At 48.0% G+C, this 25,723-nt stretch overlaps 1 protein-coding gene and 1 long non-coding RNA gene across 2 annotated transcripts; one reads left to right on the forward strand and one right to left on the reverse strand.

Moving 5' to 3' along the window:
• Nucleotides 1–39: 39 nt before the first annotated feature.
• On the forward strand, nt 40–4,731 carry LOC135564735 (uncharacterized). Its single transcript, XR_010461252.1, has 2 exons — nt 40–3,633; nt 3,867–4,731. It is a non-coding gene; the product is annotated as an uncharacterized LOC135564735 (long non-coding RNA).
• A 988-nt stretch (nt 4,732–5,719) lies between these two features.
• On the reverse strand, nt 5,720–24,347 carry tufm (Tu translation elongation factor, mitochondrial). Its single transcript, XM_065010705.1, is given in 11 exon segments — nt 5,720–6,165; nt 6,371–6,490; nt 7,761–7,912; nt 11,478–11,574; nt 11,576–11,586; nt 16,543–16,675; nt 18,699–18,968; nt 22,841–23,007; nt 23,221–23,365; nt 23,591–23,637; nt 24,259–24,347. Coding segments are annotated over 11 exon segments (1,383 nt in total). The 5' UTR covers nt 24,329–24,347; the 3' UTR covers nt 5,720–5,994.
• Between the last annotated feature and the right edge of the window lie 1,376 nt (nt 24,348–25,723).

The following is a 25,723-nucleotide window of genomic DNA, read 5'->3' on the forward strand; positions in this document are numbered from 1 at the left end:
CAGCCTCCACCACTGGTCCTCCCCTCAGCATATGTGATGGGATGTATAGACGTTATTATGAGCCGTCCTCCCCTCAGCAGCCTCCACTGGTATATGTGATGGGATGTATAGACGTTATTATGAGCCGTCCTCCCCTCAGCAGCCTCCACTGGTATATGTGATGGGATGTATAGACGTTATGGACAGTATGTCAAATCAAATTGTATTGGTCACATACACATGGTTAGCAGATGTTAATGCGAATGTAGCGAAATTCTTGTGCTTCTAGTTCCCGACTATGCAGTAATATCTAACAAGTAATCTAACAAATTCACAACAACTACCTTATACATACAAATGTAAAGGGATGAATAAGACTATGGATGAGCAATGGCCGTGCGGCATAGGCAAGATGCAGTAGAATGTATAGAATACAGTATATACAGTTGAAGTCAGAAGTTTACGTACATTAAGGTTGGAGTCATTAAAACTAGTTTTTCAACCACTCCACACATTTCTTAACAAAGTTAACAAACTATAGTTTTGGCAAGTCGGTTAGGACATCTACTTTGTGCATGATACAAGTAATTTTTTCAACAATTGTTTACAGACAGATTATTTCACTTATAATTCACTGTATCACAATTCCAGTGGGTCAGAAGTTTACATACACTAAGTTGACTGTGCCTTTAAACAGCCTGGAAAATGCCATAAAATTATGTCATGTCTTTAGAGCTTCCGATAGGCTAATTTACATCATTTGAGTCAATTGGAGGTTTACCTATGGATGTATTTCAAGGACTACCTTCAAACTCAGTTCCCCTTTGCTTGACATCATGGGAAAATCAAAAGAAATCAGCCAAGACCCCAAAAATGGTAGACCTCCACAAGTCTGGTTCATTGGGAGCAATTTCCAAACGCCTGAAGGTACCACGTTCATCTGTACAAACAATAGTAAGCAAGTATAAACACCACAGGACCACGCAGCCTCCGTACCGCTCAGGAAGGAGACGCGTTATGTCTCCTAGAGATGAACGTACTTTGGTGCGAAAAGTGCCAATAAATCCCAGAACAACAGCAAAGGACCTTGTGAAGATGCTGGAGGAAACGGGTACAAAAGTATCTATATCCACAGTAAAATGAGTCCTATATCGACATAACCTGAAAGGCCACTCAGCAAGGAAGAAGCCACTGCTCCAAAACCGCCATAAAAAAGCCAGACAACGGTTTGCAACTGCACACGGGGACAAAGATCGTACTTTTTGGAGAAATGTCCTCTGGTCTGATGAAACGAAAATAGAACTGTTTGGCCGTAATGACCATCGTTATGTTTGGAGGAAAAAGGGGGAGGCTTGCATGCCGAAGAACACCATCCCAGCCGTGAAGCACGGTGGTGGCAGCATCATGTTGTGGGGGTGCTTTGCTGGAGGAGGTACTGGTGCACTTCACAAAATAGATGGCATCATGAGTTAGGAAAATTATGTGGATATATTGAAGAAACATCTCAAGACATCAGTCAGGCAGTTAAAGCTTGGCAGCAAATGGGTCTTCCAAATGGACAATGACCCCAAGCATACTTCCAAAGTTGTGGCAAAATGGCTTAAGGACAACAAAGTCAAGGTATTGGAGTGACCATCACAAAGCCCTGACCTCAATCCTATATAACATTTGTGGGCAGAACTGAAAAAGCGTGTGCAAGCAAGGAGGCCTACAAACCTGACTCAGTTACAACAGCTCTGTCAGGAGGAATGGGACAAAATTCACACAACTTATTGTGGGAAGCTTGTGGAAGGCTACCCAAAACGTTTGACCCAAGTTAAACAATTTACAGGCAATGCTACCAAATACTAATTGAGTGTATGTAAACTTCCGACCCACTGGGAATGTGATGAAAGAAATAAAAGCTGAAATAAATCATTCTCTCTACTATTATTCTGACATTTCACATTCCTACAATAAAGTGATGATTCCAACTGACCTAAGACAGGGAATTTTTATTAGGATTAAATGTCAGGAAATGTGAAAAACTGAGTTCAAATGTATTTGGCTATGGTGTATGTAAACTTCCAACTTCAACTGTACATATGAGATGAGTAATGTAGGATATGTATACATTATCAAAGTGGCGTTATTTAAAGTGACAAGTGATACCTTTTATTAAATGTATTTAAGTGGCCAGAGATTTGAGTCTGTATGTTGGCAGCAGCCTCTCTATATTAGTGATGGCTGTTTAACAGTCTGATGGCCTTGAGATAGAAGCTGTTTTTCAGTCTCTCGGTCCCAGCTTTGATGCACCTGTACTGACCTCGCCTGGATGATAGCGGGGTGAACAGGCAGTGGCTTGGGTGGTTGTTGTCCTCAATGATCTTTTTGGCCTTTCCGTGACATCGGGTGCTGTAGGTGTCCTGGAGGGCAGTTAGTTTGCCCCCGGTGATGTGTTGTGCAGACCGCACTACCCTCTGGAGAGCCTTGCGGTCTTGAGGGCGGTGCAGTTGCCGTCCCAGGCGCTGATACAGCCCGACAGGATGCTCTCGATTGTGCATCTGTAAAGGTTTGTGAGTTATTTAGATGGGGGGTGAGTGGTTATTTTCCTGACACCACACTCAGAGGGCCGTCTCGTCGTTGTTGGTAATCAGGCCTACTACTGTTGTGACGTATGCAAAGTTGATGATTGAGTTGGAGGCGTGGCCACGCAGTCATGGGTGAACAGGAAGTACAGAGGGGCCTGAGCACGCACCCTTGTGGGGCCCCAGTGTTGATCAGCACAGTGGAGGCGTTTTTTCCTACCTTCACCAGCTGGGGACGACCGTCAGGAAGTCCAGGACCCAGATGCACTGGGCGGGGTTCAGACCCAGATCCCTGAGCTTAATGATGAGCTTGGAGGGTACTATGGTGTTGAAGGCTGAGCCAATGAGTTTTACTTACGTTTCACTTGTGCCTGGGATTTAATCCAAGACGGTGCACTGGACAGCCGACATTAAACGTCACAAAGGTAACTTATGCTTGAGTTGACATGCGCTACATTTACAGTGAATGGGATCTCTACAAGTGTTGGCAAAATGTTGTCAGTATTGTCGACTGTCCAGTCGCCCTATAACGCCTTGGATTGAATTCCTCGTCACTATTTCAATTTTTATCTTTAACACTGAATTGTTGGAAAAGGACCCATAAATGAGCATTTCACTGTTAGTCAAATGTATGTGGCTATGGTGTATGTAAACAATTGGACCTGTTGTTTAAGAAGCATGTGACAAATGCCATTTTATTTGATCTTGGCCTTGGTCTCTGATGTAGCATACATTTTGTCAGCAGTTTGTATAGATGTATCATGGAGTATGTACAATTATCACATGAAATTATGAATCGGGGCACCAGTCCATTATTTGACAAAATTGATCAGTTTAGTTGTGTTCATTTCAATTCAATAAAAGGTTCAACATATGAAATTAAAATGACACTTTTCTGCCTCACTTTCCACAGGCTGTCAGGCTGCAGCATCACAGAGGAAGGCTGTGCTTCTCTGGCTTCAGCTCTGAGGTCAAACCCCTCCCACCTGAAGGAGCTGGACCTGAGTGGAAATACTCCAGGAGTCTCTGGAGTAAAGCTGCTCTCTTCTGTACGAGAGGATCCCCTCTATACACTGGAGACACTGCGGTGAGTTTTACTGATCAGGTTCATGAGCACACTGATATAGTGATCAGTAAGCCATTGTAGACATCCAGACACTGAGTCATATTCAACACATGCTAGTTTCTTATTGGATAAGTTCAGGTGGTTCCTGCCCGTTTTGTTCTGTGTTCTTCTCTTTGATGTCTAGTGAATATGACCCCTATATGTCTATGCTGCTGTATGAGGACTTAGATCCACTTCCCTTCTTTCCTTCCCAGGTTAAATGATTGACAGCTCACAGATTCAGTGAAGGAATGGCCTCAACTCAAAATCCTTGGTTGTGGTAGTGCCCCGCAGTTAAATGTTTTTCCAACAGTTACTAAATTAATTTCAAAGTGCATGAATGTAAATATTTAATGCTTCGAATCAATGATAAGAGCTCCTTGAATCTCTCAATCAATCAGAGAGGTCTGGCGAAGTGGTGCGAGGGAAATAACCTCAACAAACAGGTCACCGGGGGCACACTGCCTGCCCTCCAGGACATCTACCCGGTGTCACAGGAAGGCCAATAAGATGATCAAGGATCTCAGCCACCCGAGCCACAGCCTGTTCACTTCGCTACCATGTAGAAGGCGGAGACAGTACAGGACAGATTTTATCTCCAGGCCATCAGACTGTTAATTAGGGGGGAGGGGTGGGTGGTTGAAGAAACGGGATGAGAGGTTGAGACCCAATTTTTTTGTTTTCTTGTTTGAACATTGTACCGGTGTTCTGTTAGCTTAGTAAAAAGCCCTCCTTTTATAATGACGTTATATACATATTGACTGTAGTCAGCTTCTTCATCTCAACAACCTTATAGTCTTCCTAGTGACTGTACATCTTACCACTGTATTTCAGTGTATTATCTGTCTCAGGATTGTCTTGTGTTGTACACTGCTTTGTATCAGCTTGGCTTTTTGAAAATGTAGCATTTCTTACATTCTATGTGACCCTGTGTGTTAATCTATGGTCAACTGTATTTCATATTCTTTATACCAAGTAAAGCTGTTATTCATATTGCCGTGTGACATCGTGTCCATCTGTGATTGAATTACAGCTATGAATGTTCCTACAGTAATAAATAGGTCTACCTGTGTGGTGAAAGCTATGATTCCTTATTGATGTCACCTGTTAAATCCACTTCAGTGTAGATGAAGGGGAGAAGGATTTTAAAGCCTTCAGACATGGATGTGGGCAGTATGTGACATGGATGTGTACAGTATGTGGGCAGTATGTGACATGGATGTGTACAGTATGTGACATGGATGTGTACAGTATGTGGGCAGTATGTGACATGGATGTGTACAGTATGTGACATGGATGTGGGCAGTATGTGACATGGATGTGTACAGTATGTGACATGGATGTGTACAGTATGTGACATGGATGTGTACAGTATGTGACATGGATGTGTACAGTATGTGACATGGATGTGTACAGTATGGGCAGTATGTGACATGGATGTGTACAGTATGTGACATGGATGTGTGGGCAGTACAGTATGTATGTGACATGGGATGTATGTGACAGTATGTGACATGGATGTGGGCAGTATGTGACATGGATGTGTACAGTATGTGGGCAGTATGTGACATGGATGTGTACAGTATGTGACATGGATGTGGGCAGTATGTGACATGGATGTGTACAGTATGTGGGCAGTATGTGACATGGATGTGGGCAGTATGTGACATGGATGTGTACAGTATGTGACATGGATGTGGGCAGTACAGTGTGACATGGATGTGTACAGTATGTGGGCAGTATGTGACATGGATGTGTACAGTATGTGGGCCAAGGCATCTAAGGTGTTCTGTTGGTCCAACTAAGATTGATTTGACATGGAACAAAAACACTTCACTACTAAACCATATTGTAATAGTTTCTAGATGGTATATGAAGCAGCTAGTTCAGGTGACTATTGCTGCCCAAACCTGCATCTAAAGAACCTAAACCTTTATTATACAAAGTCACCAAACAATGAAGCAGCTAGTTCAGGTGACTATTGCTGCCCAAACCTGCATCTAAAGAACCAAGAAAACCTTTATTATACAAAGTCACCAAACAATGAAGTAGATGTGAAAACAGGGAGGATGTTTTACTATTAAATACATTTTATTACACAAGCGGACAATGACAGTCTGGCCTTTTCACAGAAAGACAACTCTGAACATCTCATTGTGGGTCTTCTGGTTGGTCAGTAAAGCAGAGAGACATGCAGTCGGAGCAGCTCCTTACTGCTGTGTGTTTGTCTAAAGACCGCTATATTGGACAGCTAGATACTTCCTCCCCCACCATTAGTCCCCCTTCCTCCCCCACCATTAGTTCCCCTTCCTCCCCCACCATTAGTTCCCCTCCCATCTCTCCTCAGCCCCAGTTGTGTTGGTCTTCCTCTGTGGTGGTCAGTATGTCAGTAACCAGGCCGGTGCCAATAGTTTTGTTGCCATCTCTGAGAGTGAACCGTTGACCTTTCTCCAGAATCATAGGCTGGCGCAGCGTGAGGGTCAGAGATGTGTCTTCACCTGGCATCACCATGTCCTGTTAGAGAGGAGGAGAAGGTCAAGCACAGCCCTGGAACTATGCTACACACTTTATTTCAGAATACACATGTATCTTCACCTGGCATCACCATGTCCTGTTAGAGAGGAGGAGAAGGTCAAGCACAGCCCTGGAACTATGCTACACACTTATTTCAGAATACACAAATCACATTGGGGAAAAAGATTGACAGATGGACACATACCTTGTCTCCTGCCAGGTAGACCCTGCAGGCCATGTCCCAGGTGAGGGAGAACATGACTGGCATGAAGTTACTGACAAAGGGCTTGTGTCTGCCTCCCTCCTCCTTACTCAGAACATAGACCTGGGATGAAGAGATGTTTTAATGACACATTCTACATCCATTCCATTAAAGAACACGTATCCTAACCTTGGACTATGAGAATAATACACTAGTACATAAACACAATTTACAAATATACCACAAATACTATATACCATAGCTCTAGACAGACATTTCATTTGATCAAATAGTTGAGCGTCAAATTTAAAATGCTGAATAAAGGTAAATTATTTCAGAAGACGATATACTGAGAATACTAGACTGCAACACGTAAATACAGTACACCTAGAGTTCACACTCCTCTAGGGCTGCTAGCTGAAGATACAGACCTGGGCCTGGACTTTATGATACGATACAGACCTGGGCCTGGACTTTATGATACGATACAGACCTGGGCCTGGACTTTATGATACGATACAGACCTGGGCCTGGACTTTCTGATACGATACAGACCTGGGCCTGGACTTTCTGATACGATACAGACCTGGGCCTGGACTTTATGATACGATACAGACCTGGGCCTGGACTTTATGATACGATACAGACCTGGGCCTGGACTTTCTGATACGATACAGACCTGGGCCTGGACTTTCTGATACGATACAGACCTGGGCCTGGACTTTCTGATACGATACAGACCTGGGCCTGGACTTTCTGATACGATACAGACCTGGGCCTGGACTTTCTGATACGATACAGACCTGGGCCTGGACTTTATGATACGATACAGACCTGGGCCTGGACCTTATGATACGATACAGACCTGGGCCTGGACCTTATGATACGATACAGACCTGGGCCTGGACCTTATGATATGATACAGACCTGGGCCTGGACTTTATGATATGATACAGACCTGGGCCTGGACTTTATGATATGATACAGACCTGGGCCTGGACTTTATGATATGATACAGACCTGGGCCTGGACTTTATGATATGATACAGACCTGGGCCTGGACTTTATGATATGATACAGACCTGGGCCTGGACTTTATGATATGATACAGACCTGGGCCTGGACCTTATGATATGATACAGACCTGGGCCTGGACTTTATGATATGATACAGACCTGGGCCTGGACTTTATGATATGATACAGACCTGGGCCTGGACTTTATGATATGATACAGACCTGGGCCTGGGACTTTCTGATATGATACAGACCTGGGCCTGGACTTTCTGATATGATACAGACCTGGGCCTGGACTTTCTGATATGATACAGACCTGGGCCTGAACTTTATGATATGATACAGACCTGGGCCTGGACTTTCTGATATGATACAGACCTGGGCCTGGACTTTCTGGTGGGGCTGGATGGAGCCTGGTTTGCTCATAACCATCCCTCTCCTAATGTCCTCCCTCTTCAGGCCTCGGACCAGAGCCCCCAGGTTATCTCCTGCCTCTGCTCTGTCCAGAGACTGGTGGAACATCTCAATGCCTGGGGAGGAGAGAGGGGGAGCGAGGGAAAGAAAGAGATGGAGAAGGGAGGTGAAGGAAGAACAATTCAGAACGGCGGTATGGGTTACCAGAGGGATATTTTGGGTAACTGTCCAGTAGTCTTATTAGTGGGTATTTGGTGCTAGAAGTGCAGTGGAGAAACTGTTGTAGTTGTAACTTGGTGTTAGAGCTAGTTCTGTCACCACTCTGTACTAGGGGTTAGAGCTAGTTCTGTCACCACTCTGTACTAGGGGTTAGGGCTAGTTCTGTCACTACACTGTACTAGGGGTTAGAGCTAGTTCTGTCAATACTCTGTACTAGGGGTTAGGGCTAGTTCTATCAGTACTCTGTACTAGGGGTTAGAGCTAGTTCTGTCACCACTGTACTAGGGGTTAGAGCTAGTTCTGTCAGTACTCTGTACTAGGGGTTAGAGCTAGTTCTGTCAGTACTCTGTACTAGGGGTTAGAGCTAGTTCTGTTACTACACTGTACTAGGGGTTAGAGCTAGTTCTGTCAGTACTCTGTACTAGGGGTTAGAGCTAGTTCTGTTACTACACTGTACTTGGTGTTAGAGCTAGTTCTGTCAGTACTCTGTACTAGGGGTTAGAGCTAGTTCTGTCACCACTCTGTACTAGGGGTTAGAGCTAGTTCTGTCAGTACACTGTACTAGGGGTTAGTGCTAGTTCTGTCACCACTCTGTACTAGGGGTTAGAGCTAGTTCTGTCACTACACTGTACTAGGGGTTAGAGCTAGTTCTGTCACCACTGTACTAGTGGTTAGAGCTAGTTCTGTCACCACTCTGTACTAGGGGTTAGCGCTAGTTCTGTCACCACTCTGTACTAGGGGTTAGAGCTAGTTCTGTCACCACTCTGTACTAGGGGTTAGAGCTAGTTCTGTCACCACTCTGTACTAGGGGTTAGAGCTAGTTCTGTCACTACACTGTACTAGGGGTTAGAGCTAGTTCTGTCACCACTCTGTACTAGGGGTTAGAGCTAGTTGTTACTACACTGTACTAGGGGTTAGAGCTAGTTCTCTGTACTAGGGGTTAGAGCTAGTTCTGTTACTACACTGTACTTGGTGTTAGAGCTAGTTCTGTCAGTACTCTGTACTAGGGGTTAGAGCTAGTTCTGTCACCACTCTGTACTAGGGGTTAGAGCTAGTTCTGTCACTACACTGTACTAGGGGTTAGTGCTAGTTCTGTCACCACTCTGTACTAGGGGTTAGAGCTAGTTCTGTCACTACACTGTACTAGGGGTTAGAGCTAGTTCTGTCACCACTGTACTAGTGGTTAGCGCTAGTTCTGTCACCACTCTGTACTAGGGGTTAGCGCTAGTTCTGTCACCACTCTGTACTAGGGGTTAGAGCTAGTTCTGTCACCACTCTGTACTAGGGGTTAGAGCTAGTTCTGTCACCACTCTGTACTAGGGGTTAGAGCTAGTTCTGTCACTACACTGTACTAGGGGTTAGAGCTAGTTCTGTCACCACTCTGTACTAGGGGTTAGAGCTAGTTGTTACTACACTGTACTAGGGGTTAGAGCTAGTTCTGTCAGTACTCTGTACTAGGGGTTAGAGCTAGTTCTGTTACTACACTGTACTTGGTGTTAGAGCTAGTTCTGTCAGTACTCTGTACTAGGGGTTAGAGCTAGTTCTGTCACCACTCTGTACTAGGGGTTAGAGCTAGTTCTGTCACTACACTGTACTAGGGGTTAGTGCTAGTTCTGTCACCACTCTGTACTAGGGGTTAGAGCTAGTTCTGTCACTACACTGTACTAGGGGTTAGAGCTAGTTCTGTCACCACTGTACTAGTGGTTAGCGCTAGTTCTGTCACCACTCTGTACTAGGGGTTAGCGCTAGTTCTGTCACCACTCTGTACTAGGGGTTAGAGCTAGTTCTGTCACCACTCTGTACTAGGGGTTAGAGCTAGTTCTGTCACCACTCTGTACTAGGGGTTAGAGCTAGTTCTGTCACCACTCTGTACTAGGGGTTAGAGCTAGTTCTGTCACCACTCTGTACTAGGGGTTAGAGCTAGTTCTGTCACCACTCTGTACTAGGGGTTAGAGCTAGTTCTGTCACCACTCTGTACTAGGGGTTAGAGCTAGTTCTGTCACCACTCTGTACTAGGGGTTAGAGCTAGTTCTGTTCTGTACTGTACTAGGGGTTAGAGCTAGTTCTGTCAGTACTCTGTACTAGGGGTTAGAGCTAGTTCTGTCACCACTCTGTACTAGGGGTTAGAGCTAGTTCTGTCACCACTCTGTACTAGGGTTAGAGCTAGTTCTGTCACCACTCTGTACTAGGGGTTAGAGCTAGTTCTGTCACCACACTGTACTAGGGGTTAGCTAGGTCACCACTCTTACTAGGGGTTAGAGCTAGTTCTGTCTAGGGGTTAGGCTAGTTCTACTCTGTACTAGGGGTTAGAGTTAGGAGTTCTAGTTCTGTCACCACACTGTACTAGGGGTTAGAGCTAGTTCTGTTCACCACACTGTACTAGGGGTTAGAGCTAGTTCTGTCACCACTCTGTACTAGGGGTTAGAGCTAGTTCTGTCACCACTCTGTACTAGGGGTTAGGGTTAGAGCTAGTTCTGTCACCACTGTACTGTACTAGGGTCACCACTCTGTTAGGGGTTAGCTAGTTCTGTCACTACACTGTACTAGGGGTTAGAGCTAGTTCTGTCACCAGGGTTAGAGCTCTGTACTAGGGGTTAGGCTAGTTCTGTCACCACTCTGTACTAGGGGTTAGGGCTAGTTCTGTCACCACTCTGTACTAGGGGTTAGGGCTAGTTCTGTCACCACTCTGTACTAGGGGTTAGGCTAGTTCTGTCACCACTCTGTACTAGGGGTTAGGGCTAGTTCTGTCACCACTCTGTACTAGGGGTTAGAGCTAGTTCTGTCACCACTCTGTACTAGGGGTTAGAGCTAGTTCTGTCACCACTCTGTACTAGGGGTTAGAGGGGCTAGTTCTGTCACCACTCTGTACTAGGGGTTAGAGCTAGTTCTGTCACCACTCTGTACTAGGGGTTAGAGCTAGTTCTGTCACCACTGTACTGTACTAGTTCTGTCACCACTCTGTTAGGGGAGCTAGTTCTGTCACCACTCTGTACTAGGGGTTAGCTAGTTCTGCTACTAGGGGTTTCTGTCACCACTCTGTACTAGGGGTTAGAGCTAGTTCTGTCACCACTCTGTACTAGGGGTTAGAGCTAGTTCTGTCACCACTCTGTACTAGGGGTTAGAGCTAGTTCTGTCACCACTCTGTACTAGGGGTTAGGCTAGTTCTGTCAGTACTCTGTACTAGGGGTTAGAGCTAGTTCTGTCACCACTCTGTACTAGGGGTTAGCTAGTTCTGAGTTAGAGCTAGTTCTGTCAGTACTCTGTACTAGGGGTTAGGGCTAGTTCTATCAGTACACTGTACAAGGGGTTAACAGCAATTAGTGTCTGTCACCATTTACAGGAATAATTCTAGTAATATGAACACAGTTCAGTTCACAGTTCAACACATATGTTACCCTGTGTGCTACAGCTCTAAAATATAAATCAATCTTTCTATAGTGGTGTGGCTCCCCATTCACTTACCAGTGACCACAGACTTAAAGGCACGTTTGTGCCCCACAAACTCACAGTCGTCGCCACTCTTCTTAATGACACCCCTCTCCAAAGTGCCAGTCACCACCTGTACCCCTGCCTGAAAGAGGGATGAATGAATACACATTTTAATAAATGGTGTTGACACCCAGAGAGAGACGTGGTCAGACAACAGCAGAAAGATCAGAACAGAGACAGACGTGGTTAGACAACAGCAGAAAGATCAGAACAGAGAGAGACGTGGTTAGACAACAGCAGAAAGATCAGAACAGAGAGAGACGTGGTCAGACAACAGCAGAAAGATCAGAACAGAGAGAGACGTGGTCAGACAACAGCAGAAAGATCAGAACAGAGAGAGACGTGGTTAGACAACAGCAGAAAGATCAGAACAGAGAGAGACGTGGTTAGACAACAGCAGAAAGATCAGAACAGAGAGAGACGTGGTTAGACAACAGCAGAAAGATCAGAACAGAGAGAGACGTGGTCAGACAACAGCAGAAAGATCAGAACAGAGACAGACGTGGTTAGACAACAGCAGACAGATCAGAACAGAGAGAGACGTGGTTAGACAACAGCAGACAGATCAGAACAGAGAGAGACGTGGTCAGACAACAGCAGACAGATCAGAACAGAGACAGACGTGGTCAGACAACAGCAGACAGATCAGAACAGAGAGAGACCTGATCTGTCTGCTGACAGATCAGAACAGAGTTCTGTCAGACAACAGCAGAAAGATCAGAACAGAGAGAGACGTGGTCAGACAACAGCAGAAAGATCAGAACAGAGACAGACGTGGTCAGACAACAGCAGACAGATCAGAACAGAGACAGACGTGGTCAGACAACAGCAGACAGATCAGAACAGAGACAGACGTGGTCAGACAACAGCAGACAGATCAGAACAGAGACAGACGTGGTCAGACAACAGCAGACAGATCAGAACAGAGACAGACGTGGTCAGACAACAGCAGACAGATCAGAACAGAGACAGACGTGGTCAGACAACAGCAGACAGATCAGAACAGAGAGAGACGTGGTTAGACAACAGCAGACAGATCAGAACAGAGAGACGTGGTCAGAACAGAGACAGACGTGGTCAGACAACAGCAGACAGATCAGAACAGAGACAGACGTGGTCAGACAACAGCAGACAGATCAGAACAGAGAGAGACGTGGTTAGACAACAGCAGACAGATCAGAACAGAGAGAGACGTGGTCAGACAACAGCAGACAGATCAGAACAGAGAGAGACGTGGTCAGACAACAGCAGACAGATCAGAACAGAGACAGATGTGGTCAGACAACAGCAGACAGATCAGAACAGAGACAGATGTGGTCAGACAACAGCAGACAGATCAGAACAGAGAGAGACGTGGTTAGACAACAGCAGACAGATCAGAACAGAGAGAGACGTGGTTAGACAACAGCAGACAGATCAGAACAGAGAGAGACGTGGTCAGACAACAGCAGACAGATCAGAACAGAGAGAGACGTGGTCAGACAACAGCAGACAGATCAGAACAGAGACAGAAGTACTGACAGCTGAGGGGACAAGTCCATCACACATGCATCAATCAAATAAACAGTGAAACAGAAAGGTACAAAGGAAACTGATACAGGTCCTTCCAAACAGTTACTGTCACTAAATCACAACGACAGGGAGAGGAGAACTGCATGTGATAGATACCACTGATTATTCCTACACAGAGATGTACAGGAAACAGGCACGTTGTTCCCATCACAAAACACATGCTGCACAGACAGAACAATCATTTCAAAATTGTTTTGGGGAGCAAGGGGACAGGCTCTGTATGGGGAGCAAGGGGACAGGCTCTGTATGGGGAGCAAGGGGCAGGCTCTGTATGGGGAGCAAGGGGGCAGGCTCTGTATGGGGAGCAAGGGGACAGGCTCTGTATGGGGAGCAAGGGGACAGGCTCTGTATGGGGAGCAAGGGGACAGGCTCTGTATGGGGAGCAAGGGGCAGGCTCTGTATGGGGAGCAAGGGGACAGGCTCTGTATGGGGAGCAAGGGGCAGGCTCTGTATGGGGAGCAAGGGGGCAGGCTCTGTATGGGGAGCAAGGGGGCAGGCTCTGTATGGGGAGCAAGGGGACAGGCTCTGTATGGGGAGCAAGGGGACAGGCTCTGTATGGGGAGCAAGGGGACAGGCTCTGTATGGGGAGCAAGGGGACAGGCTCTGTATGGGGAGCAAGCTCTGTATGGGGAGCAAGCTCTGTATGGGGAGCAAGGGGACAGGCTCTGTATGGGGAGCAAGGGGACAGGCTCTGTATGGGGAGCAAGGGGACAGGCTCTGTATGGGGAGCAAGGGGGCAGGCTCTGTATGGGGAGCAAGGGGACAGGCTCTGTATGGGGAGCAAGGGGGCAGGCTCTGTATGGGGAGCAAGGGGACAGGCTCTGTATGGGGAGCAAGGGGACAGGCTCTGTATGGGGAGCAAGGGGACAGGCTCTGTATGGGGAGCAAGGGGACAGGCTCTGTATGGGGAGCAAGCTCTGTATGGGGAGCAAGGGGACAGGCTCTGTATGGGGAGCAAGGGGACAGGCTCTGTATGGGGAGCAAGGGGGCAGGCTCTGTATGGGGAGCAAGGGGACAGGCTCTGTATGGGGAGCAAGGGGGCAGGCTCTGTATGGGGAGCAAGGGGACAGGCTCTGTATGGGGAGCAAGGGGGCAGGCTCTGTATGGGGAGCAAGGGGGCAGGCTCTGTATGGGGAGCAAGGGGACAGGCTCTGTATGGGGAGCAAGGGGACAGGCTCTGTATGGGGAGCAAGGGGACAGGCTCTGTATGGGGAGCAAGGGGACAGGCTCTGTATGGGGAGCAAGGGGGCAGGCTCTGTATGGGGAGCAAGGGGGCAGGCTCTGTATGGGGAGCAAGGGGGCAGGCTCTGTATGGGGAGCAAGGGGGCAGGCTCTGTATGGGGAGCAAGGGGACAGGCTCTGTATGGGGAGCAAGGGGGCAGGCTCTGTATGGGGAGCAAGGGGGCAGGCTCTGTATGGGGAGCAAGGGGGCAGGCTCTGTATGGGGAGCAAGGGGGCAGGCTCTGTATGGGGAGCAAGGGGCAGGCTCTGTATGGGGAGCAAGGGGGCAGGCTCTGTATGGGGAGCAAGGGGACAGGCTCTGTATGGGGAGCAAGGGGACAGGCTCTGTATGGGGAGCAAGGGGGCAGGCTCTGTATGGGGAGCAAGGGGACAGGCTCTGTATGGGGAGCAAGGGGACAGGCTCTGTATGGGGAGCAAGGGGGCAGGCTCTGTATGGGGAGCAAGGGGGCAGGCTCTGTATGGGGAGCAAGGGGACAGGCTCTGTATGGGGAGCAAGGAGACAGGCTCTGTATGGGGAGCAAGCTCTGTATGGGGAGCAAGCTCTGTATGGGGAGCAAGGGGACAGGCTCTGTATGGGGAGCAAGGAGACAGGCTCTGTATGGGGAGCAAGGGGACAGGCTCTGTATGGGGAGCAAGGGGGCAGGCTCTGTATGGGGAGCAAGGGGACAGGCTCTGTATGGGGAGCAAGGGGACAGGCTCTGTATGGGGAGCAAGGGGGCAGGCTCTGTATGGGGAGCAAGGGGACAGGCTCTGTACGGGGAGCAAGGGGACAGGCTCTGTACGGGGAGCAAGGGGACAGGCTCTGTACGGGGAGCAAGGGGACAGGCTCTGTACGGGGAGCAAGGGGGCAGGCTCTGTACGGGGAGCAAGGGGGCAGGCTCTGTATGGGGAGCAAGGGGACAGGCTCTGTATGGGGAGCAAGGGGACAGGCTCTGTATGGGGAGCAAGCTCTGTATGGGGAGCAAGCTCTGTATGGGGAGCAAGCTCTGTATGGGGAGCAAGGGGACAGGCTCTGTATGGGGAGCAAGGGGACAGGCTCTGTATGGGGAGCAAGGAGACAGGCTCTGTATGGGGAGCAAGGGGACAGGCTCTGTATGGGGAGCAAGGGGGCAGGCTCTGTATGGGGAGCAAGGGGACAGGCTCTGTATGGGGAGCAAGGGGGCAGGCTCTGTATGGGGAGCAAGGGGACAGGCTCTGTATGGGGAGCAAGGGGACAGGCTCTGTATGGGGAGCAAGGGGACAGGCTCTGTATGGGGAGCAAGGGGGCAGGCTCTGTATGGGGAGCAAGGGGGCAGGCTCTGTATGGGGAGCAAGGGGGCAGGCTCTGTATGGGGAGCAAGGGGGCAGGCTCTGTATGGGGAGCAAGGGGACAGGCTCTGTATGGGGAGCAAGGGGACAGGCTCTGTATGGGGAGCAAGGGGACAGGCTCTGTATGGGGAGCAAGCTCTGTATGGGGAGCAAGGGGACAGGCTCTGTATGGGGAGCAAGGGGACAGGCTCTGTATGGGGAGCAAGGGGACAGGCTCTGTATGGGGAGCAAGGGGACAGGCTCTGTATGGGGAGCAAGGGGACAGGCTCTGTATGGGGAGCAAGGGGACAGGCTCTGTATGGGGAGCAAGGGGACAGGCTCTGTATGGGGAGCAAGGGGACAGGCTCTGTATGGGGAGCAAGGGGACAGGCTCTGTATGGGGAGCAAGGGGACAGGCTCTGTATGGGGAGCAAGGGGACAGGCTCTGTATGGGGAGCAAGGGGGCAGGCTCTGTATGGGGAGCAAGGGGGCAGGCTCTGTATGGGGAGCAAGGGGACAGGCTCTGTATGGGGAGCAAGGGGACAGGCTCTGTATGGGGAGCAAGGGGACAGGCTCTGTATGGGGAGCAAGGGGACAGGCTCTGGATGGGGAGCAAGGGGGCAGGCTCTGTATGGGGAGCAAGGGGGCAGGCTCTGTATGGGGAGCAAGGGGGCAGGCTCTGTATGCACGGGACAGTGGGATCCTATCGCCGTGTTTTATCTATTGTCATGTTTTCATTAGGAAACACCTATCTGAAGTGCACAGTGGAAGAGCTTGAATTTATCCCTGCAGTACTTCTGAATGATGTCATTTTAATTAACTTAACAATGAGTCAGATCAATGACATAGAGAGGAGAAGAAACCATGTAGTGGCAACAGCTTTTTAACTAAATGACAAATCTGGGTTTCTTTACAATTTGAGCTAGTTGTCAGTCACCTGGGATGGAGTAGACTCCCTCAATGGGCAGCAGGAAGGGTTTCTCCAGCTCTCTCTTGGGCAGAGGGACGTATTCATCCACTACTGCTAGGAGCTTCAGCACTGCGTTCACCCCAAGGTCAGGCTGTTTGTTCTGGGGAGGTTAGACGAGATGAGACAACAGGTAAGGTTTCACCTAAACGTTAGCCTCAATTACCAGACTGATTACCACTGCACTGTCTGTCTGGAAGGGACGCCGTTTGGGCCAAGAGGCGTTGCACAAAACAAATTCAAAAGTGATTGAATCACCTTCAAACCACTCAGAGAGGCCACAGTGCTGCATTTTTCAGAAGTAAGACAAGCACTTGCCATTTTTCAAGAGAAAGGCATGTCGAACAGCAGGACAAATCGGCTAAATGAGCCAAAAAAGGCAGATAAATATTATCAACGTGAGAATATGTCAACGTGAGAATAAAATAAATATTGTAGCCCAACATCAGCTAGGGGTATATCTAACGAATTTGCACCTAATATTTTTGCCAAATTGTAGAGATGATAGAGATGAGGGTACTGCATCGGAATCAATACAGAGAAAGTCTTGATACAGTAACCTCAGATAGCCTTCAGTTCTCTAATTTAGATGAGATGCTTTCACACAGAACAGAGCAGCTCTGATAGGCAGCAGAGTTTATTTAGCAGAGTTCAGACTGTCATGTAAAGCTTTATATTTAGCCATCACCTTGTAAGTATGACGTTACATGTGTTGTCTACTGTCCGTCTACTGTCCGTCTACTGTCTGTCTACTGTCTGTCCAGCAACGGTGCTACGTGTCCGTCATCAACTAAACCAATCCCATAGTTCAGAGGATGCTGATTGGTCTGTCAGCAACGGTGCTACGTGTCCGTCATCAACTAAACCAATCCCATAGTTCAGAGGATGCTGATTGGTCTGTCAGCAACGGTGCTACGTGTTCGTCATCAACTAAACCAATCCCATAGTTCAGAGGATGCTGATTGGTCTGTCAGCAACGGTGCTACGTGTCCGTCATCAACTAAACCAATCCCATAGTTCAGAGGATGCTGATTGGTCTGTCAGCAACGGTGCTACGTGTCCGTCATCAACTAAACCAATCCCATAGTTCAGAGGATGCTGATTGGTCTGTCAGCAACGGTGCTACGTGTCCGTCATCAACTAAACCAATCCCATAGTTCAGAGGATGCTGATTGGTCTGTCAGCAACGGTGCTACGTGTCCGTCATCAACTAAACCAATCCCATAGTTCAGAGGATGCTGATTGGTCTGAAGCAATGGTGATAGAAAAGACGGGGCTCATGCTGTCGCAGCCCTGCCAGACTGATACCCCTGCCAGACTGATACCCCTGCAGCGTTTAATGTAAGCTCGTGTTTAACGTAAGCTCGTGTTTAACGTAAGCCCGTGTTTAATGTAAGCCCGTGTTTAATGTAAGCTCGTGTTTAATGTAAGCTCGTGTTTAACGTAAGCCCGTGTTTAATGTAAGCCCGTGTTTAATGTAAGCTCGTGTTTAATGTAAGCTCGTGTTTAACGTAAGCTCGTGTTTAATGTAAGCTCGTGTTTAATGTAAGCTCGTGTTTAACGTAAGCTCGTGTTTAACGTAAGCCCGTGTTTAATGTAAGCTCGTGTTTAATGTAAGCTCGTGTTTAATGTAAGCCCGTGTTTAATGTAAACTCACGTTTAATGTAAGCTCACGTTTAATGTAAGCTCACGTTTAATGTAAACTCAAGTTTAATGTAAGCTCACGTTTAATGTAAGCTCACGTTTAATGTAAGCTCACGTTTAATGTAAGCTCACGTTTAATGTAAGCTCACGTTTAATGTAAGCTCACGTTTAATGTAAGCTCACGTTTAATGTAAGCTCGCGGGGTCGTCTGCTAAATGACTTAAATGTAAATGTAAATGTCAGGAGGATTTGTGAGGCTACATAAAAGGACCACATTGAAATAAGTCAGTTGACTTTGTGTTTTTAAACATCAATTATGTTGCATGTATGTATTATTGTACGAACATGGCTGAAGCAACCGTATGTATTTTAAAACGGTCATAAAATACAATGGATCAACCTTCCTAGCAAGCTGATAGCCTATCTGAAGTTGTGAGGTTATTCTGTCACCACCACAACCCTACCTCGTACCAGGCACTCACCTCCAGGGCACAGAGGGCCGAGCCGATGACGACGGGCGTGTTCTCACCGTCGTAGCCAAACTCTGTGAGCAGCTCTCTGATCTCCAGCTCAACCAGCTCCAGCATCTCCTTGTCCTCCACCGCATCCGCCTTGTTCACAAACACCACCACGTGCTCCACGCCGATCTGCCGGGCCAGCAGGAGGTGCTCCCTGGTCTGGGGCATCTGTCCGTCCGTGGCCGCCACCACCAGGATGCAGCCGTCCAGCTGAGCCGTGCCTGTGATCATGTTCTACAGGAGAAAGGTCAACATGTCACCTTGTGTGACAATCTAACTGTCATTCTCTATTTCTTTACCTTTCATACTGAATACTGCATTGTTGAGGAAGAGCCTGCTAGTCACCATCTCTCTGTTCTGTTTATACCTGCTGTGACAAATCAACGTGAACTTGAGCCAATGTCCCTAGCCTCAAACCCCCCATTAAAATTCTGGTCCCGTAATCACAGTGTCTCAGTAGGAGTAGAGATGTAGGATCGGTTTTGCCTTTTAAATGACAGACCTGCCAAACACTTCGGCACCACAGATAATGGTTTTACATGTTGTTTTGTCCTTTAGCCACTGTTATCCAGAGCAACTTACAGGAGCAATTATGGTCAAGTGCCTTGCTCAAGGGCACAGACAGATGTATTACCTAGTCAGCTCAGGGATTTGAACCAGCTAACTTTTGGTTACTGGCCCAACGTTCTTAACCCGTAGGCTACCTGCCACCCCACGCGATACCCACACTGCTCAAATCATAGGCAAATACACATTTGAGTTCCTTTACCTAATAATGATGTTGGCAGAAGACTGCCTCAGCAGGAATGGTATGCTACAGACTGTTCAATGTACTTGGTCATTGGCTGCTCTTCAGTAGGTTTTTAGTTTTACCAGGCAAGTCAGCTTGCCAGGTAAGAACAAATTCTTATTTTCAACGACGGCCTAGGAACAGTGGGTTAACTGCCCTGTTCAGGGGCAGAACAATAGATTTGTACCTTGTCAGCTCGGGAATTCTACCTTGAAACCTTTTGGTTACTAGTCCAACGCTCTAACCAGTAGGCTACCTGCCGCCCTAGTTAACTAGCAATACATTTAAATGTCCAATCAGGGCTCTTCCTAAGATTTTCTGACAAAGTGGTGCTGATGTTGGCCAAAGGTTGGGTAGGGGGAGGTCCGGAGTGGTTTAGTCAATTTCCCCCTCAGGAAGTTGGAGCATTTAGCAATTTTGAAAAACCTGTAACTGCCATTTCCTGAAACCTAGAGTCTTAAATTATATCAAACAATGTAGCCAACACAGAAGTCTTGTATGAGCCTAAATAAAACTGAAGTGGTCTCAATGAAGCTATCAGCATTATTCTAGGTTCAATTTAGGGGTAATGATTATTCTAATTAATAGTTGTCTTTATGTGGATAGTCTAGTGAAAATGTAAACGGTCTTGATTTTGTTTGGGGAGAAAATTCAGAATAATTAAATAACTGGATGCAATGTATCGGTCCTGCTGACTGTAGTAGTCCTGCTGACTGTAGTAGTTCTGCTGACTGTAGCGGTCCCAGCTGACTGTAGCGGTCCCTGCTGACTGTAGCAGTTCTGCTGACTGTAGTAGTTCTGCTGACTGTAGTAGTTCTGCTGACTGTAGTAGTTCTGCTGACTGTAGTAGTTCTGCTGACTGTAGCGGTCCTGCTGACTGTAGCAGCCCAGCTGACTGTAGCAGCCCAGCTGACTGTAGCGGTCCTGTTGACTGTAGCGGCCCAGCTGACTGTAGCGGTCCCAGCTGACTGTAGCGGTCCCAGCTGACTGTAGCGGTCCCAGCTGACTGTAGCGGTCCCTGCTGACTGTAGCGGTCCCTGCTGACTGTAGCGGTCCCTGCTGACTGTAGCGGTCCCTGCTGACTGTAGCGGTCCCAGCTGACTGTAGCGGTCCCTGCTGACTAGCCCCAGTAGCTGACTGTAGCGGTCCCAGCTGTCCTGCTGACTGTAGCGGTCCCTGCTGACTGTAGTCCCAGCTCCCTGACTGACTGTAGCGGTCCCAGCTGACTGTCCCAGCTGACGGTCCCAGCTGACTGTAGCGGTCCCAGCTGACTGTAGCGGTCCCTGAGCGGTCCTGCTGACTGCGGTCCCAGCTGACTGTAGCGGTCCCAGCTGTCCCAGCTGACTGTAGCGGTCCCAGCTGACTGTCCCAGCTGACTGTAGCGGTCCTGCTGACTGTAGCGGTCCCAGCTGAGCTGACTGTAGCGGTCCCAGCTGACTGTAGCGGTCCCAGCTGACTGTAGCGGTCCCAGCTGACTGTAGCGGTCCCAGCTGACTGTAGCGGCCCCAGCTGACTGTAGCGGCCCCAGCTGACTGTAGCGGCCCCAGCTGACTGTAGCGGTCCCAGCTGACTGTAGCGGTCCCAGCTGACTGTAGTAGTTCTGCTGACTGTAGCGGTCCCAGCTGACTGTAGCGGTCCCAGCTGACTGTAGCGGTCCTGCTGACTGTAGCGGTCCCAGCTGACTGTAGCGGTCCTGCTGACTGTAGCGGTCCTGCTGACTGTAGCGGTCCTGCTGACTGTAGCGGTCCCAGCTGACTGTAGCGGTCCTGCTGACTGTAGCGGTCCTGCTGACTGTAGCGGTCCTGCTGACTGTAGCGGTCCCAGCTGACTGTAGCGGTCCTGCTGACTGTCCTGCTGACTGCTGAGCGGTCCTGCTGACTGTAGCGTCCCAGCTGCTGACTGTCCCAGCTGCGGTCCTGCTGACAGCGGTCCTGCTGACTGTAGCGGTCCTGCTGACTGTAGCGGTCCTGCAGCGGTCCTGCTGACTGTAGCGGTAGCGGTCCCGCTGACTGTAGCGGTCCCCAGCTGACTGTAGCTGACTGTAGCGGTCCCAGCTGACTAGCGGTCCTGCTGACTGTAGCGGTCCCAGCTGACTGTAGCGGTCCTGCTGACTGTAGCGGTCCTGCTGACTGTAGCGGTCCTGCTGACTGTAGCGGTCCTGCTGACTGTAGCGGTCCCTGCTGACTGTAGCGGTCCCAGCTGACTGTAGCGGTCCCAGCCCCAGCGGTCCTGCTGACTGTAGCGGTCCTGCTGACTGCTGAGCGGTCCTGCTGACTGAGCGGTCCCTGTAGCGGTCCTGCTGACTGTAGCGGTCCTGCTGACTGTAGCGGTCCTGCTGACTGTAGCGGTCCCAGCTGACTGTAGCGGTCCTGCTGACTGTAGCGGTCCTGCTGTAGCTAACTACTTTCTTTGTAATGATGCCTTAGCTAAGGAGCCAACTACCAAATAATAGTGGTTATGTGCTTGACTAACACATCCATTACCCAACCATTATTCCTCACACATCAGTGGTATCAACAGACGAAGTGGAGAGCTGCCATCCAGCTGGAGGGAGCAAAAAATACTCAAGGGGGCGGGACGGAGCAGAGGGCGAGAGATGTTCTCTCCTCGCCCCGGACCTCTGATTGGCTCAGCTCCAACATCAAATGGTTGAGTCAAAAACAATAATGTGTTCTGTATATTTTAGAGTCGTTTTTTTAACCGGAGTAAATTATAGTAAATAAGAAGGAGGAACTGATCCTAGATCAGCACTCCTACTGAGACTCTGTGAAAACGGGCCTCGGGGTTATGGCTAAGCAACATGCCGAACATCCCTGTGCTGTATAACTATCCAATCAGATCTTCTCAAACCCACAGAGGGGTTTACCTGACGACTCAAACATGAATTCTTCCACTGCTCTATGTTCGCTTTATATTTCAGTCTGAGACTACCATCATTGAAGTGGTTTGTAGTGACTTCAAAATGGGGGGGTTGTACAAAACAAAAGTTGTCAGTGATTGGATCGTCTTTCACCAATCAGAGTATCAAAACCAATGGCAAAATTTCAAAACACCACTTTACCCCCGTGTGTTCTGGCTCTGGCCTAACCCATCAGTTTCTGGGACCAATCAGAATGGTTACATTGTGTTTGTGTTCTAGAAATCGTCAGGTAGGTATGCAGATCCAGACTCGTTGTGGGAAAAAAAACTCTAGTCTGTGGACGTAGCGTGGCATTTGGCTGGAGCAAGGAGTTAGGTTAGCCAGGCAACAGAGAGGTATGGGTTTGTGGTGGACTTTAGAATGGGAATAACATGTGTGTTCAGGCGCTTGTGTTACCTTGACGTAGTCAGCATGGCCCGGGCAGTCTGTGTGTGCATAGTGTCTGTTGGCTGTGGTGTACTCTACATGGGATGCATTGATGGTGATGCCCCTGGCCTTCTCCTCAGGGGCATTGTCAATGTCCTCATACTTCTTATAGCGGGCACCTCCAGCCTCAGCCAGCACTAGGAACCACAAAGGCTCAATTAGAAACATACAATAGCATCATATATAGAGAACACACAGCATCTGACAGAACATTGTTATTTTGCTGGCAGATGCTTTGATTGGTCAACAGTCCACAGTAACTCAGTGGGTTTCAAGCACGCTTGTTATCTGCTTAGTTTGAATTCAATAATAGATGTAAAATGAGAAAAATAAAAGGTGACATCAGTTACCTTTGGTGATGGCAGCCGTTAGAGTTGTCTTGCCATGGTCAACATGGCCAATCGTGCCAATGTTCACATGGGGCTTGTCTCTTGCGTATGTTTTCTTGGCCTTGGCCTCTGCTGCAAAGTTCCGCCGAGTAAATGGCACTGCACACTGAGAGAGAAAAAGGATGAAGAAGAGTGTTTGATGGACAGCAGGGCCAGAAGACTCATATGGGCAGGAGATCAGTCAAAAAAGGCAACCCAGTTTTTGCCACCCAAAGCATTACTAAAACCAGCAAACATTACTACCCCCTAGGACTGTAATTTGATATCCCTGATTGGTTAGCCATAGGATGTGGGAATGAATGCATACTCAAAACACTGTCTAGGTACTCACCAGTTTATAGGAGCTGTGCAGAAGACCCGGTGAGGAAAGCTGAAGGGCTAGAACGAAAACATGTATTTAATAATCAGGTGGAGTCCCGAGACCGTCGACTGTGTCAAGAGAAGTCGCTAGCTAAATATCACAAGGTGTACATACATGGCTTAGGGCCATCTAGCTTCGTCCTGCAACATAAGAGATTATGTTAACATTGGGTTTATTATATACAACTGGCTATGTTGCGGGACGAAGCTAGGCCATGCATAATGTGTATAGGCTAGTTATCTGTTATAACCTAGGCTACCTCAATACACATTACTGTTCCCTGTATGTTATTCTTTCAAACTGCAAATGTTTCTGACGCTAGCTACATCGTTAGAAAACTAATTTCGTTTTTAACTGTATCTGACACGTTTCTGATAGGCCTAACGTTTTCACAACGCAAGAGATAGCTAGTTTAACTAATATTATTTAACGTGACCTTGCACTGCCTGCGGAACGAGTCGAGCGGCTAGCCTGCTACAGCATCCTTGCTCACTAGGGTTCATTCAAACCCCACATACGTTTCGTCGCGATTAAAAAGCAAAACATTATAATGGTAAATAAAGATGATTAATAATTGAACACAGTAAATTACAATATTGGGCGTGTGGTTGTGAATGCGTTGTATAACTTTAACTAACCAGAGAAACATGCACGAAGCCCAACGAGCGCCGCCATCTTGGACTGACAAGCGGATGAAAGTGACGTCATTACATGGTGACCGTTTCTTTTTCTTCTTCGTCTGTGGGTTATATGGCGGACTACAACCCAAAAAGATGTGTTGCCGCCACCAACTGGATGGGTTGAAACCAAAACAAGGTAAAAAGAAAATCCATACGTGGTAGGGAAACTAATTTAATCCACCCAAATAAAAATAGTACATTGACAAAACAAAACTCCCACTTCTTCCTTCTTTCAATTCTCCATATCTCCTTTCTCAGGCTCTAGGGCCTGAGAGGGTGGTAAACGGCTTGTGACAATATTCCATTTAACTCCTTTGATAAGAAATATTTCAGCCCCAGGAACCGCTCTGCTGCATCCACAATGATTTATATCTTCCTGGACCTTCTCTCCACCTTGGCAGTGCCATTAATTACCATAGCTAAAAAGGCCACAAAGTCCACCATCTTAAGTCCAGTGCTTCTCTCCTGTTACTGGGCAAGTGGGCATGAAGGTAACACATACCCATCCTTCCAGTACGTCGTAACGAACTGACTTACAAAACTCAGTATTGGACGATACTGACCTTAAGTAGAATTACTTAACTTCAAAGGAAGTTTCAAGTAGACAAGTAGGGTTGGGGCTGTGTAGACCACACTATCTACCTAGAGAGTTTTCATCTGTATTTTTTGTAGCTGTCTACATACCACTAGAACAAGGCTGGCACTAAAACTGAACTCAATGAGATGTATTCCGCCGTAAGAAAACAGGAAAATGCTCATGCAGAGGTGGAGCTCCTAGTGGCCGGGTAATTTAATGCAGGGAATCTTAAATCAGTTTCACCTAATTTCTATCAGCATGTTAAATGTGCAACCAGAGTGAAAACAATTCTAGACCACATTTACTCCACACACAGAGATGCGTACAAATTTTTCCCTCGCCTTCCATTTGGTAAGTCTGACCATAACTCTATCCTCCTTATTCCTGCTTCCAAGCAAAAATTAAAGCAGCAAGCACCAGTGACTCGGTCTATAAAAAAGTGGTCAGATTAAGCAGATGCTAAACTACAGGACTGTTTTGCCCGCACAGACTGGAATATGTTCTGGGATTCTTCCGATGGCATTGAGGAATACACCACATCAGTCACTGGCTTTATCAATAAGCGCATCGAGGACGTCGTCCCCACAGTGACTGTACGTACATACCCCAACCAGAAGCCATGGATTACAGGCAATATTTGCACTGAGCTAAAGGGTAGAACTGACGCTTTCATGGAGCGGGACTCTAACCCGGAAGCTTATAAGAAATCCCTCTATGCCCTCCGACGAACCATCAAACAGGCAAAGCGTCAATACAGGAATAAGATGGAATTGTAATACACCGGCTCCGACGCCCGTCGAATGTGTCAGGGCTTGCAAACTATTACAGGCTACAAAGGGAAGCACA

Source organism: Oncorhynchus nerka, linkage group LG26 (assembly GCF_034236695.1).
Source record: "Oncorhynchus nerka isolate Pitt River linkage group LG26, Oner_Uvic_2.0, whole genome shotgun sequence".
Taxonomy (NCBI): domain Eukaryota; kingdom Metazoa; phylum Chordata; class Actinopteri; order Salmoniformes; family Salmonidae; genus Oncorhynchus; species Oncorhynchus nerka.